This window comes from Lithobates pipiens, unplaced genomic scaffold (genome assembly GCF_037356315.1).
Source record: "Lithobates pipiens isolate NorthernLeopardFrog02 unplaced genomic scaffold, aLitPip1_a1.2 Scaffold_23, whole genome shotgun sequence".
NCBI lineage: Eukaryota > Metazoa > Chordata > Amphibia > Anura > Ranidae > Lithobates > Lithobates pipiens.
In genome coordinates, this window is record NW_027507785.1 from 122,915,111 (window position 1) to 122,932,901 (window position 17,791).

Below are 17,791 nucleotides of genomic sequence, written 5' to 3' on the forward strand. Positions count from 1 at the left end.
CGGCGGGTGGTCTGCCCACTGCTGGAATTGAGTCGCCCAGTAGGTGCAACGTACACGTGGGGCCACCCCTTCAGCATCAAAGTGACCCGGGAGGACAACCACAAATTTGTCCTATCAGACCCAGACCAGCTTCCTGCCTTCTTTCTCTTCCTGGACCGAGACCCTATCACCGTCCCAAATTGGCTGGATCCTCCAGATGACCGTCAGCAACTACCGGGTCCTCCTCTGCAATGCCGGAGACAGTCCCAGAATACGGAGAGCCACATCACCAGAAGACTAACCTGAACTCTCTCTCTCCACTAGGAGGTTACGGGTCTTGTCCTTGATACAGGCCGGGTTTGCCTTAACAATGTTCCCTACGCTCTGGTTTTTTCCTCCCCTTTGTACGTTTGTTCCCCTGCCATTGACTCCTGCTAACTGTGTAATTTGAATGCTATGGGTGGTTTAGCTGTCTGGCTAGGCTCGTGGGTTCTTCCATTGCCCTCCACTGGTGCAGTTGTACTGCTGGGGCTATGGAAGGGTGGACATTACCACTGATGTTGCTTATTGAGTTGCAGTGGACACACTCATTATGTCTCCTTACAATGTTGGGCCTGCGGATTGACTTGACATGCCTCAATTACGGTCCCCTGGTTTGTCCTGGGGATTCCAAGTCTCTCCTCAGAACCAACCCTAAATTTATCTGGGGCTCGAGCCCAGTAGCCTTTGTCAGGGGCAACTGATGTACGTTTACACCGTTATCTGAGCTAGACTAAGACAACGATTTTGGATAAAGCTGTTATGACTGTGGTAATTGGTGTGTTCAACCTCCTCGGGACCACATGGGAATACCTGAGCCTTTATGTTGTCCCCAGCCAGTTCCTACCTTGTTTTTCACTGCTGTTTTTTGTTTATACTCCTATAATGTTTCTGTAGCCCGAGGGTACCATGGTATTAGCTATACATTCTATTTTTTTAGTGCCTACGAAGTTGAGCATTAGACGCCATGGTCCTTGGGTATGTTACACTTATGCTATATATGCCTGCTAAGTTGTCGGGATCACAACTCAGCTAATCTAACCTCGTTCTCTCCCCCTAAATAGGATTGGCACAATTCGTTTCACAAAAGTGTTACGTTTTCACGGACACTCTAGGATTCTTCTGGAGCCGCCTTACCCCAGGGGCTCTCTCTGACCTGCCTCTTTTCCATCTCTCCCCCCTCCTTTCTCCCTCCCCGTCTGTCTTTGGACATCTCTTCCTGTGCTCTGCTACCCTTCCTGTTGTCGTAATTGTTTTTGTTTTGTTTTTTATTTTTTATTATTTTTTTTTATTTTATTTTTTTTGTTTGTCGCTCTATCATGGCCCACACAGCGACGTCTCAACCCAGGATACATTTGTTCGTACAATGCGAATGGCCTCAATACTGCCGCTAAAAGAGGGCAAATCCTTTACCAGATGCCCAAACGCCTAGTTAATGTGCTTCTGCTACAGGAGACACATTTTCACTCTGCCTCCACTCCTTCTTGTTCCAGCAGATACTTCACCAGATGGTTCCATAGTACTAACCCGACCCAGAAAACCAAGGGAGTGTCTATTGCCTTTCATAAGACGCTCCCTATAGAAGTGCTTGATCATCTGTCTGACCCTCAGGGAAGGTATGTTTTCGTGAAATTCATGTTATGGGGCACCAAATTTACGATAGCTAATATTTACCTCCCAAATGTCAATCCAGTATCATCTGCGTTGCAGTACCTGAAGATTCTGTCAGGATTCCTGGAGGGTAAGCTTGTCTTGGGAGGGGATTTTAACACACCTCTAGAACCTCTCTTGGATTCCTCCACCTAGCGATCATGTCTCTCGTTCCCCAAACTGAGGGCACTGAAACGTGCAGTCTACGATCTGCGTCTTGTTGACGTTTGGAGGGTGCTACACCCCCACATCCCGTAACTATACCCACTTCTCTCACGTACATCACACTTATAGTCGCATTGACTACTTAATGTGTGACCACAGCTGCCTAGTTTGGTCCCCTGAATGCACCATAGACCCTATGGTTTGGTCTGACCACTCTCCCATTCACATGACATTCTCAATCCCCTCCACTCCGATTAGGGAGTGGACATGACGATTGAACGATTCGTTGATTACAAACTCGGAGTGTGTGGCGAGGGTTACGGATACCATATCTAACTTTTTTGCTGACCATGCCTCTGATACGACGTCGCTGCCCTTTCAATGGGAGGCATTAAAAGCAGTCCTACGTGGAACCTTCATCCAACTCGGTACACGCCTAAAGAGGGAACGTTCGGCCGCTATCACGGCTGCAATCCAAACTCTTAGAAACCTAGAAACTGAACATAAACGATCCCCGACAGTGACCACGCTGGCGGACGTTTCTAGGGCACGATCTCAACTCTGAGAACTATGAGACCTCCGCACGTACATATTCGGATAAGCTTGCTTTCCACCAATACAAGTTTCAGGATAAATGTGGTATGTCATTGGCTCGATCCCTGCATCCCAAAGCTTCTTCCGCTTTTGTGCCCCATATTCAGGGGGCGCGGGGGGAATTGGTCTCCTCAGCCTCTAAGATGGCTGAGGAATTTAGGGACTTCTATCAATCTTTGTACAATATCCGTCTGTCTCGACAAGTAGGTTCCCCTTCTATCGAGTTGGCAGACAAACTATCCTATGTCTCGAAAACCGCGCTCCCTACATTAGATGGTGACACCATTGCAGACCTGGAAACCCCTAACACTGAGGACGAAGTTGCCAAAGCCATAGCGGGAACGCCAAGTGGAAAGAGCCCAGGCCCCGGCGGCTTCACTCCTAAGTTTTACAAACTTTTCGCCACCCTCCTCACACCCTTTCTAACTAGGATGTTCAACTCTTTGACAGAGGGATCTAAGTTCCCTCCACAAACGCTTGAGGCCCACATCTGCCTCATCCCAAAACCAGACAAAGACGCCACTCTCTGTGCAAACTATCGGCCGATATCCTTGATTGGTGTCGATTTGAAAGTCTTTGCCAAAATCCTAGCCAATAGATTGCAACCATTGCTGCCCAAAATAATACACTTAGACCAGGTTGGCTTTGTGAGCGGCCGGGAGGCTAGGGACAATACTCTAAAGACCCTCCTTCTGACTAATTATGCCCGGTCCCATAATATTCCACTATGCCTCTAAACAGTTGATGCGGAGAAGGCATTTGACCGGGTAGACTGGCAGTTCCTCCGATTATCCCTGCAACAAATAGGGTTGGGAACTAATATGGTAGCGAGAATAATGTCCCTATACTCCTCTCCGTATGCTAGGATTAGACTGAATGGTTCATTATCTCCAGCCTTTTCTATCTCCAACGGGACACGTCAGGGGTGCCCATTGTCCCACCTCCTCTATGTCCTAACTATGGAACACTTGGCTATTGCTCTACGCAACAATCCTTCTATCCAAGGCATAACAGTCGGACCCACTCATACGAAATTCGCCCTATTCGCAGATGATCTGCTCCTGTACGTGACTCACCCACGCACATCCTTACCCTCAGTACTGCAAGAATTCCAAAAATTCGGAGCGGTTAGCAACTTCAAAGTTAATTATAGTAAATCAGAAATCCTTAACATATCCATGCCTAAGTCGGCCATACGAAGACTCTCGACTACTTTCTCCTTTAAAACTTTTTCTTCTTCCATTAGGTATCTCGGAATTCAAATACCGGCGGACGCGTCCCAGCTCTTTGCTCAGAATTTTTCCCCCCTACTCCTTAGGGCCCAGGCAGATCTAGCTACATATACGTCCAAACGGCTCTCATGGCTAGGTAGAGTGCATGCTTTGAAAATGGACGTTCTTCCTTGTTTCCTATATTTGTTTCAAACCGTTCCTATCCACATACCTAATTCGTACTTTAGGAAATTAAGCCAACTGTTCTCCAAATTTATTTGGAATGCTGCTCGCCCTAGAATACGGTATGAAACATTATCTCGTCCAAGGGTTTGGGGGGGGGGGGCCGGAGCCCCGGACGCCTCCCTGTACCATAAAGCTGCAGTGCTCACGCGCATACTAGATTGGTTCCACCACTCTTCCACCAAGCTTTGGGTTCAGTTGGAAAGTCATATGAACCCAATAGATCTCTCCGCCCTCCCATGGACCTTGCCCATGGTCCGGGGGGGGTCGGGCCCCCTCAACAACCTTACTTATCACACAATCCAGATTTGGGACCGTATGCTGACCAAAATGGGCTTATCAAAATACATGGGACCTATGACTCCCTTCTTTGGGACCCCGGCCTTTCCTCCAGCTATGGGGGTATCAAAATTCGGACCATGGCAAAGAGAAGACCATAGGAGACTTGCCCAAGTCCTTCGGGCGGATCCCACTTTAAGGACAGATACCCCTACCAGTCTAACCTCCCGACATCCCATGCAGTGGATGCAGAGACAACAGACTATCTCCTACATGCGCACTTTCCCATCCATTCCAGATATCCTTGCTGAACCGACAGGGTTTGAGGAACTGATCTTGCAGGCAGAACCTCCAACACATGTGGTATCTCAACTTTACTCCCTCTTGCTTAATATCTCTTTCCCTGACCTCCCTCCGTTTACCGTGGCCTGGGAAACTACAACACCCTATCTCCCCTATTGACTGGCAAAAAAGTTTTATCCTGACACACAAAATATCCCAGGCCATTAAGACCCAGGAAAAGGGATTTAAACTGGTAACGAGATGGTACAGATGCCCATCGACTGTACACCATTTCAACCCGGAAGTACCAGATACCTGCTGGCGGTGTCTTAGCTCCCGGGGAACCATGCTCCATATATGGTGGGAATGCCCTCCGGTTCAAAGGTATTGGCAACAGATATTCAAACTTTACTGCAAGCTGATGGCGACCTCTTTACACCCCTCACCTGAGGTGGCTCTCTTATCTATACTCCCTGGTACATTCAAATCCATCAAAAGAGATATTTTACGACACTTCCTGGTGGCGGCCAGGGTAGTGATTCCCCATCATTGGAGATCGACGGTCATGCCTTCCCTGGGGGACTGGGCGACGGAGGTGGACCGCATAAGGGACCTGGAACGTCTGTTGGCAGAGGAATGTGGTAAAAATTAACAGTTTACTCTCACCTGGACATCATGGTCCATGTTCCGATACTCCTCTGAGTTTATCTCCTGGGCTGAACATGGCCTGGATGACGTCGCCCTGGGACCATGATAGAGTGACCCTTGTCCCCTATCTCTATGCCCCCTCTTATATGCCCTTGATCCTTTTTCTTTTCTGTATATTTCCATACACCCCTAGGAATCCATCTAGCTAATGTACCATGGCTTCGGCTTATCTGTTGTTCCTGAATCGATGTAAGAACCCCACGTAATATTTTCCTACAGATTTCTATATAATTTCGTCTGTTACTCTGCGCAGTGGTCAGCCTTGATCCCCCCTGGCTGAACGGAAGACGAAGGGTTCTTTAGCTTATATGCTTTATCTATTTTAGTCTATATATATATATATATATATATATATATATATATATATATATATATATATATATATATATATATATTAATTACATGTTGTTTTCTTTTTTTTTTTCATTTTCTTTGCCCCCTTTTCCCCCAAACAAGGATTATTATCATTAAAGGTTTCCTGATAGGCTTTCTTTTTTTTTCAATTAACGTTTTTTTATTAGAATATACAACAACAAAATCAGAAACATTACATGCCGAGGGCACAGCGGCAGGATGGGCATACAAAATAGAACTGTCAGATATGGACACCACTGTGCCTGGTTAAAGAGAAAAAATCAGCAATCACTGGCACAGCAGGCCCTACCGAAACAGTAGGCAGGGAACACCGAGTACCAACTTGTAGCTCACGGCGTTAGTTACAAACAGAAGTAACAAGAGAAGAGGAAGAAAAGAACGGGGAGGTAGAAGAGAGAGAGGAAAAAGGGGGGGGGGGCAGGAGGAGAAGGGGAGGGGAAGAGAATAGAAGGTTAGGTAGATTAGCATCCCTGCTTCCAGGGCCTCTCACCTCGTGTCCTCCCGAAGATGCCAGCGCTCCCAGACCACACCATGCTCGTCCAGCTTGTCCCTTACCCTAGCCGTCAACTTTTCCATCAGTTCAACATCCTTAATTCTAGCGTACAGGTCCTCTTGGGACGGGGGTGTATTTTTTTTCCAATTTAGAGCTATCAGGCAGCGGGCAGCCGTGAGTATGTGCCGGAGCAACTTCCTGGACGGCTTGGCCATCTTCGGGTGCGATAGGCCAAGCAGGAAAAATTGTGGCGTGAAGGGTATAGGTGCGTCAAAGAGGCGGGTCAATAAGTGTCGGACCGAAGTCCAATAGGAAGCTATTAGGGGGCACATCCAGTAGATATGGAAGAGAGAGCCCCTGTCACGCTGACAGCGCCAACACCGGTCGGAGGTGGAGGGGTATATTTTATGGAGGAGGTCCGGAGTCTGATACCAAAAATAAAGGATCTTATAAGAATTTTCTTTATAGAGAGTGCACATCAAGCTTTTGGCTGCCTGTCTCCAGACTGTCTGCCATGCCTCCATCGGAAGAACCTCCCCCAGCTCTCTCTCCCATCTCAACATGTATGCGTGTTTGCCCTTCGCGTCCATTGGGAATGCATTAAGAAGTTGGTATATGTCAGATATGAGACCCCTACGGTTACGTCCCTCGAGTATTATCCGTTCAAACAGAGTTGGAGGGGAAAATTGCAGGGTGGGGGCTATAGTCTGGGCAAAGTGTCTGATCTGGAGGTAATTAAAGAGGGTTCGGCTTGGTAGGTCAAATTTGGTCTGGAGCTCCGGGAATGGCAGCAGCCTGCGGGTTACAGGATGAACCAAGTGGCCGATTTCTATAGGCCCAGGGCCAGGACATCTGGTGAGTGAGGCTGACCAGGATTTCGGGATTGTAGAGAAACGAGTTCATGACCGAACATTTAGACTGCAGCAGCCCGGAGCCAGACAACCTGCGCCAGAGCTGCCGAAGGTGGGACATCGGACCTAACAGTCGGTCGGGAGGCACCGTTACCTGCATGTTCCATAAAAGGCTGTTAGGGTGAATTGGGGCCAACCAGAATTTCTCAATTTGCGACCATTTATTGTAGGACCGCTGCGGGAACCACGCAAGGATCCCCCGTAATTGGGATGCCTGATAGTATTTCACTAGATTCGGGAATGCCAAGCCCCCATCAGCCCGGGACGCGGTCATAACGGAGCTTGGTATTCTATGTTTCCGATGGTTCCATACGTAGCTCAACGCGTCCCCCTGAAGCTTCCGCAAGTGGGCATAGGGGACGGGGATGGGTAGAGTTTGAAAGAGATGAAGAAGCTTCGGCAAGATAACCATCTTAATAGATGCGATCCTGCCCAGTAAAGAGATCCGGTGGGGCCTCCATTTTTGGAGAAAGGCTCTTATCGAACTCTACAGGGGCGGGAAGTTGGCGTGGTATAAAGTACTATAGGAGGGAGTGATATAGACCCCTAGGTATTTAAGGGAGGCGGTTTCCCATCTGTAAGTGAAGGTGGACTGTAGGTGATCAACCTCCGCTGCCGGAATATTCAAGGGGAGGGCTGCGGATTTCGTCGCATTTATCTTGTACCCTGAAAGTGCTCCATATGCAGCCAATTCCGTGTAAAGATTGGGCAGGGAGATCCTAGGGTGGGTCAACGTCAGAATGACATCGTCCGCAAACAGGGACACCTTAAATTCCTCGCCTCTCACCGACACCCCTCTAATATCCGGGTTGCCCCTAATGGCCGTCGCCAGCGGCTCCACACACAGTGCAAAAAGCAAGGGAAAAAGAGGGCATCCCTGGCGGGTACCATTAGTCACCCGGAATACGGGTGAAGTAGCAAAGGGGGTTTTAACTTGAGATGTAGGAGCTGTATAGAGATTAATTACCGCCTGCAGAAAGGGTCCCGCGAAGCCCAGGTGCCGCAGTGTGGCTATCATAAAGGGCCAACTCAGGCGTTCGAACGCCTTCTCGGCATCGAGACTCAGGAGTACCGATGCCATGTTTTCCCTATTGGCTACATCAATTAAGTCAATGATTTTCCGAGTATTGTCCCCCGCCTGGCGCAAGGGGACAAAACCCACCTGGTCCTTATGAACTAAAGCGGGGAGGAGTGCGCTCAATCTATTCAAAAGGATCTTAGTGAATATTTTCAAGTCAGAGTCCAGCAAGGCGATGGGTCTGTAGCTGGCACATAGCGCTGGGTCTTTGTCCGGCTTCGGGATCAGGGATATAAAGGATCTCTGCATGTCGGCAAGGACCGGAGTTTGGTGGAGAAAGGCATTGTATAGTTTAGTCATGTGGGGGCTAAGTAGGGGAAGGAAGGCCTTGTAGTATTCATACGGTAGCCCGTCCGGACCGGGGGACTTATGGGCGGGCAAGCCTTTCACCGTCTCCTCCAGCTCCTCCGCCGTAATAGAGGCATTAAGACCTAGCAAGTCTTCCGTCCGCAGTCGGGGCAATTGCACGTGCTCTAGGTAACGAGCGATACGGTCCGTCAGATCAGGTGACGGGGGATTGTGCGGTATCTCGGCTTTATTATAGAGATCCGTGTAATAGTCAGAGAAGGCGTTCGCAATTTCCTGGGGATGGGTCAAAAGAACACCTCGCCTGTCCTTAATCTGGTGGGGCACAGACATATGAGTTCGTTCCGCCAGTTTACGGGCCAGGAGTGACTGTGCCTTGTTGCCCTTGTCGTAGTACACCTGCTTCAGGCGGACCAGGGCTTTTTCCACCTGGCTCATGGCTAAGTCCCGAAGGGTTGCCAGTACACGAACGATCCGTCGGAGGAGTGAGATAGAGGGGGAGACTTGGAGTTTCGCCTCCAAGGACTTCAGTTTTGTGGTAGCCGCCTGTTCGGCTGCCCTGGCATCCTTCTTCATAGCCGAAGAAAGGGCAATACAGCGACCCCGCAGGACAGCCTTATGGGCCGACCATAAGGTCTGGAGCGAGACGTCGGGTGCCGTTTTCCCTAAAGTAGTGTTCCAGAGTGGATTCTAGTTCGATTTTGGATGGGGGGTGCTGTAGGAGAAAGTTGTTTAGCCACCAGTTACATAGCCGTCGTATAGGGGGTACCGAAGTTCAGCGAGAGAGCGATGGGGGCATGATCCGACCATGAGATGGGGAGAATCTGCGCCGAATCGACAATACGTAGTGCGTTGTGGTTTACAAAAAAGTAATCGATACGGGAGTGGGTCTGGTGGGGGGCAGAGTAGAAGGTATAGCGGCGGTCGGTCGGATGAAGTGCCCTCCAAACGTCAAAAAGACCGTGTCTCCTAGTCAGCTGGTGGAATAGTTTGGAGTCCCTAAGGACCCTTGTCTGTGGGGTTTGAGGGGCCACTGCCAGACGGTCATGGACAGCAGAGTGGGATAGGTTAAAGTCTCCTCCTAGCACAAGAAGGTCTGAGGGCGTGCGGGATAGGCGGGTAAGAACCTTGGCCAGAAAGCTGTGTTGGCGTGCGTACAGGGCGCACAGGGTAATGGCCTGCGCTTGCCAGGTGCCTCTGAGAATAATGAAGTGTCCAAGTGGGTCAAGATATACGCTAGAGCAGGTAAAGGGGGCCCCTTTTATAAAAAGGATAGCGACCCCCGCTCTCTTTCGCGGGTTAAAAGCTTGGTAGGCCTGTGGGTAGTAACTGGATGCGAATGCAAAAGAGTCCCCCTTGTCAAAATGTGTTTCCTGAACCATAATGATATCGGCCCGTGATTGCCGGAACTCCCGGAGCGCCAGACGTCTTTTTTTGTTTGAGTTAAGCCTGTGGACATTTAGTGATAGTACCTTAGCCATTGCCATATAGGGAGTGGGTAAAAAGCATACTTAGCTGAGGCCAACAGTAGCAAAGCGTGATCCGGGAGCGCGGCATCCAGGGGAGGAAGTCAGGCGACGTGCCAGATAAGGAGGACCATAGAGCGGGAGGGGGTAGAAGCCTAGGGTGAAGAAAAAGAGTTAGAAAACATATACAATTAAATAATAACATAGTCATTGACAGTCTGACCTACAGGAACCGAGGTGTCCCAGGGCCAAGTTCCAATTGGGCTCCCCGGCTGGGCTCCCCGGGCTCCCTCCCAAACAATAAGGGGGGGTAGAAAAATCCGGGGAGGCAGGTCCCAGACAGGGAGGCCTGGAAAAACAGGAGTCCATAAGGAAATGCAAAAACAGGTGGCAAAAACGCCAAAAAAAAAAGGGGGGGGGGGAGAGGCAGGGAACTATCAGGTGGCTAACCACGGAGGGTGGGTAACTCCGAAACCGGCCTGTCCAAGAGGAGTCCAGGGCCAGCCCAGTTCGTGTAGTGGAATTAGGTAGGCTATAGGCCAACGGGGGGCACAAGAGAAAAAACAAGACAAAAAAAAAGGGGGGGGGGGAAAGAGACGTAGTGGTGTTCGTGGGAACTCAGGAGGGCAGGGTCATTGTGATCGATGTCTGGTTGGGAGGGCAGAAAAAGCAGTGTTCCGTGTGGCTCCTCCTGCGGGCTCATCTCATGCTGTGTTTGGGGGGGTCTGCGCGGGTGCTCAGGGCCCCTGGAGCGTTTAGTGGAAGAGACCTTCTGCCAGACCAGCGGCGGTGGAGGCGGCGTGGCCAGCAGGTCCCAGGCAGGCAAGTTGGGGGCGGGGATCTCCAAGGCGTCACAGAAGGAGTCCAGATCTTCCGGATAACGTAGGATGGCCATCTTCCCCTGGTGTTTAGCGGTCAAGCTGAAGGGGTAGCCCCATCTGTAGGCAATACTCTTGTCTTGGAGTGTGCGCAGGAGAGGCTGCAGTAGTCTGCGCTTTTGGAGCGTGATCCAGGATAGATCTGGGTATATCTGCAGTGGGGAGTTATCAAAGGTAAGGTTACGGATGGTACGTGCCTTCCGCATGATATCTTCTTTCAGGGGAAAAGAGTGGACCCGACAGATAATGTCCCGGGGTTGCGATGAGGAGCCTGTAGGGCGGAGGGCTCGGTGGGCCCTGTCCATTTCGATAGGTTTGTCTGCGGGCTCTCCCAGCATTCCATTAAACAACTCCTGTAGCGTAGACTGGAGGTCTTCAGAACCTTCCGATTCTGGGAGGCCACGGACGCGGATGTTGTTTCTGCGCCCCCTATTGTCCAAGTCCTCCACTTGGCGCTGTAGTTCCCGGAGCATAAGGCGGTGGTCAGATCCCTGCATTTGGGTCTGGTGGACTGTCAGTTTCATGTCTTGTAATTCTTCTTCTACCATTTCCACCCGGTCTGTTAAGTGCTTGAGGCCGGCATGTAAAGATTGGATTTCCGCTCGACATGTGGCTTGCACGTCAGCAATAAGTTGCTTAAAATCGTCTTTAGTCAGGATCGCTTGTAAATAAGCTTGCCAGTGAGAGTCCATTCCTACGGTCTGACCCCGGGTCGCAGGGGTAGGGGGAGGAGGCATCTGGGGGACCCGAGCATGGGGACCCCGGTGCTGGAGGTGGGATGGAGAGGGTCGGGGGTCCCACGGCTCAGACAAGGCCTCTCCGCAAGAAGATAGCACCGATGGCTCAGGGGGGTCTCTTCCTCTAGTTAAAGGGGAGCTTGTGCCATCCGTGCGTAGGAGGGGGGTGTAAGCGCGTGCCCCCTTGACTCACTGTGGTCTCTGGAGCATTGGGGCCTTTGGACCTTAGGAGCAGTGGGGCCTGGCCCCTCAGAAAACTGCCCCCATCCCCCTGTCGAAGCAGACGTCAGCGGGGGGTGCTTGGGGTGTATCAGCTCCAGGAAATCCTCCAGCTCTGCGGACAAATCTGAGGGGGGGCTGCTCGCAGCAAGGGCCCCCGGGTCCGAGCAGATATGGAACAGCTGGGGGTAACCTGCAGTACACTGTGTGTATGGGAGCCTAGCTTCCGAATGGGTGGATGGAGGGCCGGGTGAGCAGGGGGATGGATGCTGAGGGTCTACCCCCCGGTGTGGGTCGGCTGGGGCCAAAAAGCTGCGCCCGGGATAGGTGTCTCCCCCTGGGGAGCTGTGGGGGCCAGCGGGTGGCGGCGTGCAGCGCTCATGGTGTGTGGCTGCGGCGGCCGGCGCCATCTTGGGACTCCCCGGAGGTCGTGGTGCGGCCTTGTCCCTCGGATGGTCGGATGAGGAACCGGGGGAGCAGGGGGGGTCATGCAGAAGACTCACCCCCTGGAGCACTTCAGCCGGCGTTAGGGATCCGCGGGCGGTATCCCCGCTGCGCCGCGGGGAGCTTGCGGTGGAGAGCGGCGGCATCTGAGAAGGCTGGTGTAGCGTGGCAGCGGCTGGCGCCATCTTGCTACTCCCATCCAGGGAGTCTTCGGGCAGGATAAAGTAGCCCCGGAATGCTGCCGAGGAGCCCGGGGGCGGTTGCGATGACCCCCGGGTGGATGCAGAGCGGGTGGTCCGTGATCGACCCATAGATGCTGATTGTTGCCCCCGTTTGTGGCCTGTGTATCGCTGGGCTGGACAGGAGCTCTCAAGCCACACGTCCGTCCAGGTCGGCTTCCGGTCACGCCCCCCTTGATAGGCTTTCTATGCATGCTCTCAATCCTTTTATCTGTACCATGGACATGTTTTTGTTAAGACACATATGATGCATATTGTTGGTGTATCTTGTTATTGTTTGTAATGTTTAACTTCTCTTTCTCAACCTTTCTCCTGAATAAAATTAAGATTGAATTAAATTATTTATTTGAAATAAAAAACGGATAATTGGCATGTGCCTTTGTATTCACCCCCTTTGTTATGAAGCCCATAAAAAGCTCTGGTGCAACCAAATACCTTCAAATGCCACATAATTAGTGAAATGATGTCCACCTGTGTGCAATCTAAGTGTCACACGATCTTTCATTACATATACACACCTTTTTGAGAGGCCCCAGAGGCTGCAAAACCTAAGCAAGAGGTACCACTAACCAAACACTGCCATGAAGACCAAAGAACTCTCCAAACAAGTAAGGGACAGTGTTGTTGAGAAGTACAAGTCAGGGTTAGGTTATAAAAAATCTTTGATAATCCCTAGGAGCACCATCAAATCTATCATAACCAAATGGAAAGAACATGGCACAACAGCAAACCTGCCAAGAGACGGCCGCACACCAAAACTCATGGACCAGGCAAGGAGGGCATTCATCGGAGAGGCAGCAGAGAGACCTAAGGTAACCCTGGAGGAGCTGCATGGTTCCACAACAGAGAATGGAGTGTCTGTACATAGGACGTCAATAAGTCGTACGCGCCTTAGAGTTGGGCTTTATGGCAGAGTGGCCAGAAGAAAGGCATTACTTTAAGCAAAAAACAAAATGGCACATTCTGAGTTTGCGAAAAGGTATGTGGGTGATTCCCAAAATGTATGGAGGAAGGTGCTCTGGTCTGATGAGACTAAAATTGAACTTTTTGGCCATCAAAGAAAAGCTATGTCTGGTGCAAACTCATCACATCACCCAAAGAACACCATCAGTCGGGGGGAAACTGGTCAGAGTTGAGGGAAAGCTGGATGGTGCTAAATACAGAGATATTCTTGATCAAAACCTGTACCACTCTGTGTGTGATTTGAAGCTAGGACAGAGGTTCACATTCCAGCAGGACAATGACCCCAACACACTGCTAAAGAAATACTTGAGTGGTTTAAGGAGAAACATGTAAATGTGTTGGAATGGCCCAGGCAAAGCATAGATCTCAATCCAATAGAAAATCGGTGGTCAGACTTAAAGATTGCTGTTCACAAGTGCAAACCATCCAACTTGAAGGAGCTGGAGCAGTTTTGCAAGGAGGAATGGGCAAAAATCCCAGTGGTAAGATGTGGCAAGCTCATAGAGACTTATACAAAGTGACTTGGAGCTTTGAAAGCTGGCTCTACAATGGATTGACTTTAGGGGGGGGGGGGGGGGGATAGTTATGCACATTGACTTTTTCTGTTATTTTGTCCTATTTGTTGTTTGCTTCTTAATACAAAAAATAAAAATCTTCAAAAGGGCATGTTCTGTAAATTAAATGATGCAAATACTGAAACAATCCATGTTAATTCCAGGTTGTGAGGCAACAAATCACAAAAAAATGTCAAGGGGGTGAATACTTTTACAAATCACTGTAGAAAAGGATTTTACAGTCAGGACAAAAAAATCTTTTTTGCTGTGGACCCATTATTCCCTGTATAAAATTCAAAATTACTGTAGCCTCGTAGCTGTATTGCAATGATGTTGCCTAGAATAATATTAAGTAATAAGTCCACCGTTTATTGTGGTTAAAGTGGAAGCAAACCCTCCTATCGGTTTCAGTCAAGGAAGCGGCCATCTTGGCCTCTAATAATTCTTCAGCTGACATAATGCTGTACATGTGATCAGTTATGACACCAGCATTGGATGGTTTGAAGGTTTGGTTGAGAGCACAACCAATGTGAAAGTTAGCATTTCCCGCATGCCGGGAATGTAAGTGGTTTTTTTAAACTGGGTTTACTCCCGCTTTAAATCACCTTTGCAACAAGAAATAAAATATAATGGTGTATGGCACAGTGTTTACTAACATGGTATTCCTTGTTGCTCCCAGCTACGACAGATTGCAGTCTTGCACTTCAGAAGTCTAGATGAGAAGATACTAAAATTAAACTGATAAAGTTGTGTAATAAATAATGATCTCTATGGTGATTATCTTCTTATATACTCTTTAGGAGCCTGGGTTCCTGACAGCATTTGATTATAGCATCAAGAGGAAGATGGTGTTTCACATCTCTACAGGAAGCCAGGAACTTGAGTAAATTATTAATGGCTACATAAATATATTTGTTGTTAAAGCATGTTATGTTATGTGTATTAAAGGAGAAGTCCATCCAAAGCTCATTTGGCTGGGCTTCTCCTATGGATCACAGCAGTGTAATTCGCTTTGCACTCCTGTGACCTGTTTTCACCAGAGAGCGGGCTGAAATCCGCTGTCTGCTGACATCACAGAAATCAGTCCAGACACCACGTCATCCCAACAGTGGGAGTCTGGATCTGTCAGGTGCCTGGACTGACACTCATCTCAGCAGGCCGCTGAGAGCCTGAGGCGGCTGCACCCCACCCCTCCACATCTCAGAGCACCAGTAAGCGAGGAGAAGCAGAATGGAGAGCTACTTTTGACAGTCAGCAGCTCTCTGCTGTGAGAACCGAGCCATCTGGGTTGTTCAATTGCTCGGTTCTCAGTGTAGAGGCGCCGGGGGACAGATCCACCCAAATATGATTATGGAGAAACCTCAATACCCAATCTTCTCTTTTAACCTCCCTGGCGGTATGATTATTTCAGATTTTAGGCGCTGAAAGGGGTACCATTATTTTGCATGGAAATTTGTCGTTTTATATTGTAGGCCTGTAATTCTTAGAAATAATTCATTTAATCCGTCCAAACAAGAGTCTAATAGACATCCCAGGTATGATAAAATTTGAAATATGAAATCATAAATTATAACTATAATAAAAGAAATAACTATAAATAATTATAACAAATAATAAAAATTATTCAATAATGTAATCAAATCAAAAACACTGAGATATTCTGAGCTGCTGAATTGTCGCTGTCATTACTTTTAGTGTTTGATGACAAATTTGCCCACAAATTACTATCGCTCAATTCTGCGAGTGATTCTAATTTATTATCGCTGTTTTCTAGCTGTTCTATAACCACTTTTGATGTAAACGGTATACTGTATATATACTGTGTATTTTACTTTTTGAATTTGGCGCCGAACTCCTTCCCCATGCCTTGCCACGCTCACAGGGAACGGATCCCCGCGCTGTCACAGATCGGGCGAGACACAGCGTTAACAAGGGGAGCCCAGGCGCCCCCCCACCCTATTTGAATGAGTATCCTACCCCTACCCATTCACCTTAGAAAAAAAAGTGTCAAAAATAAAACGCACCAAACAAATTAACAAATATATAGAAAAATATAAAGAAATGTAACTATTAGTACACAATCAATAAAACATGACAAATAACCAAATACAGATTAAAAGAAAGCTAACAATCCATGTGTATCACCAATATAATGGTCCCCAAATGGGGAGGATCACAGTGGGATAGTTGGTCACGGATAACATCTCAACTAGTTTTGCCACTTCGTCAGGAGGATACCTGTAATTTGATTGACAGGTGATCAATAACAATACAATTGACCAAAGTAATACATTTCACACAATGATACGGTATGTATGGAGAAAGAGCAGAGCTGCTTACCTATAACCCTGGCAGGCACAGGACATAGGACGTCACCAAAGTTCCCCTGTGGCGACTAGGGGGGGGGGGGCATGCAAATCAATGGACTGGTATCTGAATAGATAGGGTGAAACAGTTGAAATGAGTGGACCATGCGCTTGAAAGAGCTGTGGGTAGATGAGTGTGACTGTGGTGAAGAAGTGGGAGAGGGGAGGAAAGGGTTGGGAAATTATGGGTGAGAAAGTGAAAGGACAAGGGGAGAAAAAAACGTTGTGTAGGGAAAGGGGAAGTGTGGAGTCAGTGGGAAATTTGAGGGAGGGAAAAGCAAAGGAGAATGGGAGAGGGCGGTATGGGTGGAGAAGAAAGGGGAGAAAAGGGAAGAAGAAAAGATAAAGGTTTAAAAAGGAGAAAAAAAAGGGGGGGGGGGGGGAAGGAAAGGACAAGAACACAAACCAGGGAGGGAAAAAGTAGAAATTAAGGAGATTGCAAAGGGGGAGGGGAAGGGGGGGCCCATGGGGGAGAAAAAGGTAAGGGGGGGGCGGGAGGAAGCAAAGGGCATAGTATATACCTGATATGCTGATACAAATGGTTTAGGGGTCCTGATGACCAAAAAAATAGAGATCTTGAATTAAAAAAAACACAAAATACTTAAAAATATTAAAACATAAAACTAAAATAATTATTCAGGGGAGATCTGACAAACAAAAATATTATATTCATGAAATCGTGAAAGATAATAAGAAAGAAGTTTGTCAGATGTCTGTGAATATGAGCAGCAAAACAACTTCATTCTCCTAGCATTATAAAGAAAAAGAGAATGCGCTGCATGAAATAATTTTTAACATTGCACCGTGATGAATGTGCTATATCCATTACGAATGCTAGTTTTACCAGACCGAGCGCTTCCTCCTTACAATTTATTCTGAGCATGTGTGGCACTTGTGCGTCGGACTTGTCTACACACGATCAGAATTTACGCGATCAGATTTTGTTGTCGGAAAATTTGAGATCCAGCTCTCAAACTTACTGTAAGGTGCGCCCCTCTGGTTCTGCTCGAGCTGGACTTTAGTGGTCACTGGAAAGACTCTTTAACCGGTTGGGTAATCAAGACACCATGCACGATGTATGGTTCATCAAGAGTACAATTCTTTATTTCCTGAACATTGAATATATGCACTTAGAGATTACACAAAGTAGAAGGGGGAAGGCCCCTTGGACAACCAATCATATACATCCACATATATGTTAGCCATACAGTAAGCAAAATATGTTTTTTAACCTTTACGCTCTTATCATATTTGGAACATAAAACCGCAGGCCAATGTTTCTACTTCGCCCTATATGTTCTAAGTACGCAAAACCCAAATGTCAGCTGCGACCGCAAGCGCATCCTGCTTCTTGCAAACTTGCACTTCAGAAGAAACTTGCAAAGTATAGCATGTAGAGCAGTTTTGTCTCTTAAATATATCTGTTTTTGCAAGCAGACTCTAAATGTAATAAGAGGAGTATAAACTTAAAAGGTGTCTCTTCCTATCCTTACACTTTGTGTGTTGGAAATTCCGATGGAAAAAGTCAGATGGAGCCCACACACGATTGGATTTTCGGACAACATGATCCAATCGCATATTTTCTGTTGGAAAGTCCGACCGTGTGTACGGG

General features: G+C 48.2%; 1 protein-coding gene across 2 annotated transcripts in view; it reads left to right on the top strand.

The window, feature by feature from the left end:
• DMC1 (DNA meiotic recombinase 1) overlaps positions 1–17,791 on the top strand; it is a 791,183-nt gene that overhangs the window by 324,009 nt on the left and 449,383 nt on the right. For both annotated transcript variants that reach the window (XM_077450999.1, XM_077450998.1), the window contains exon 5: positions 14,614–14,696. In XM_077450999.1, coding sequence (XP_077307125.1) covers positions 14,614–14,696 — 83 coding nt within the window. The remainder of the gene's footprint in view (positions 1–14,613; positions 14,697–17,791) is intronic.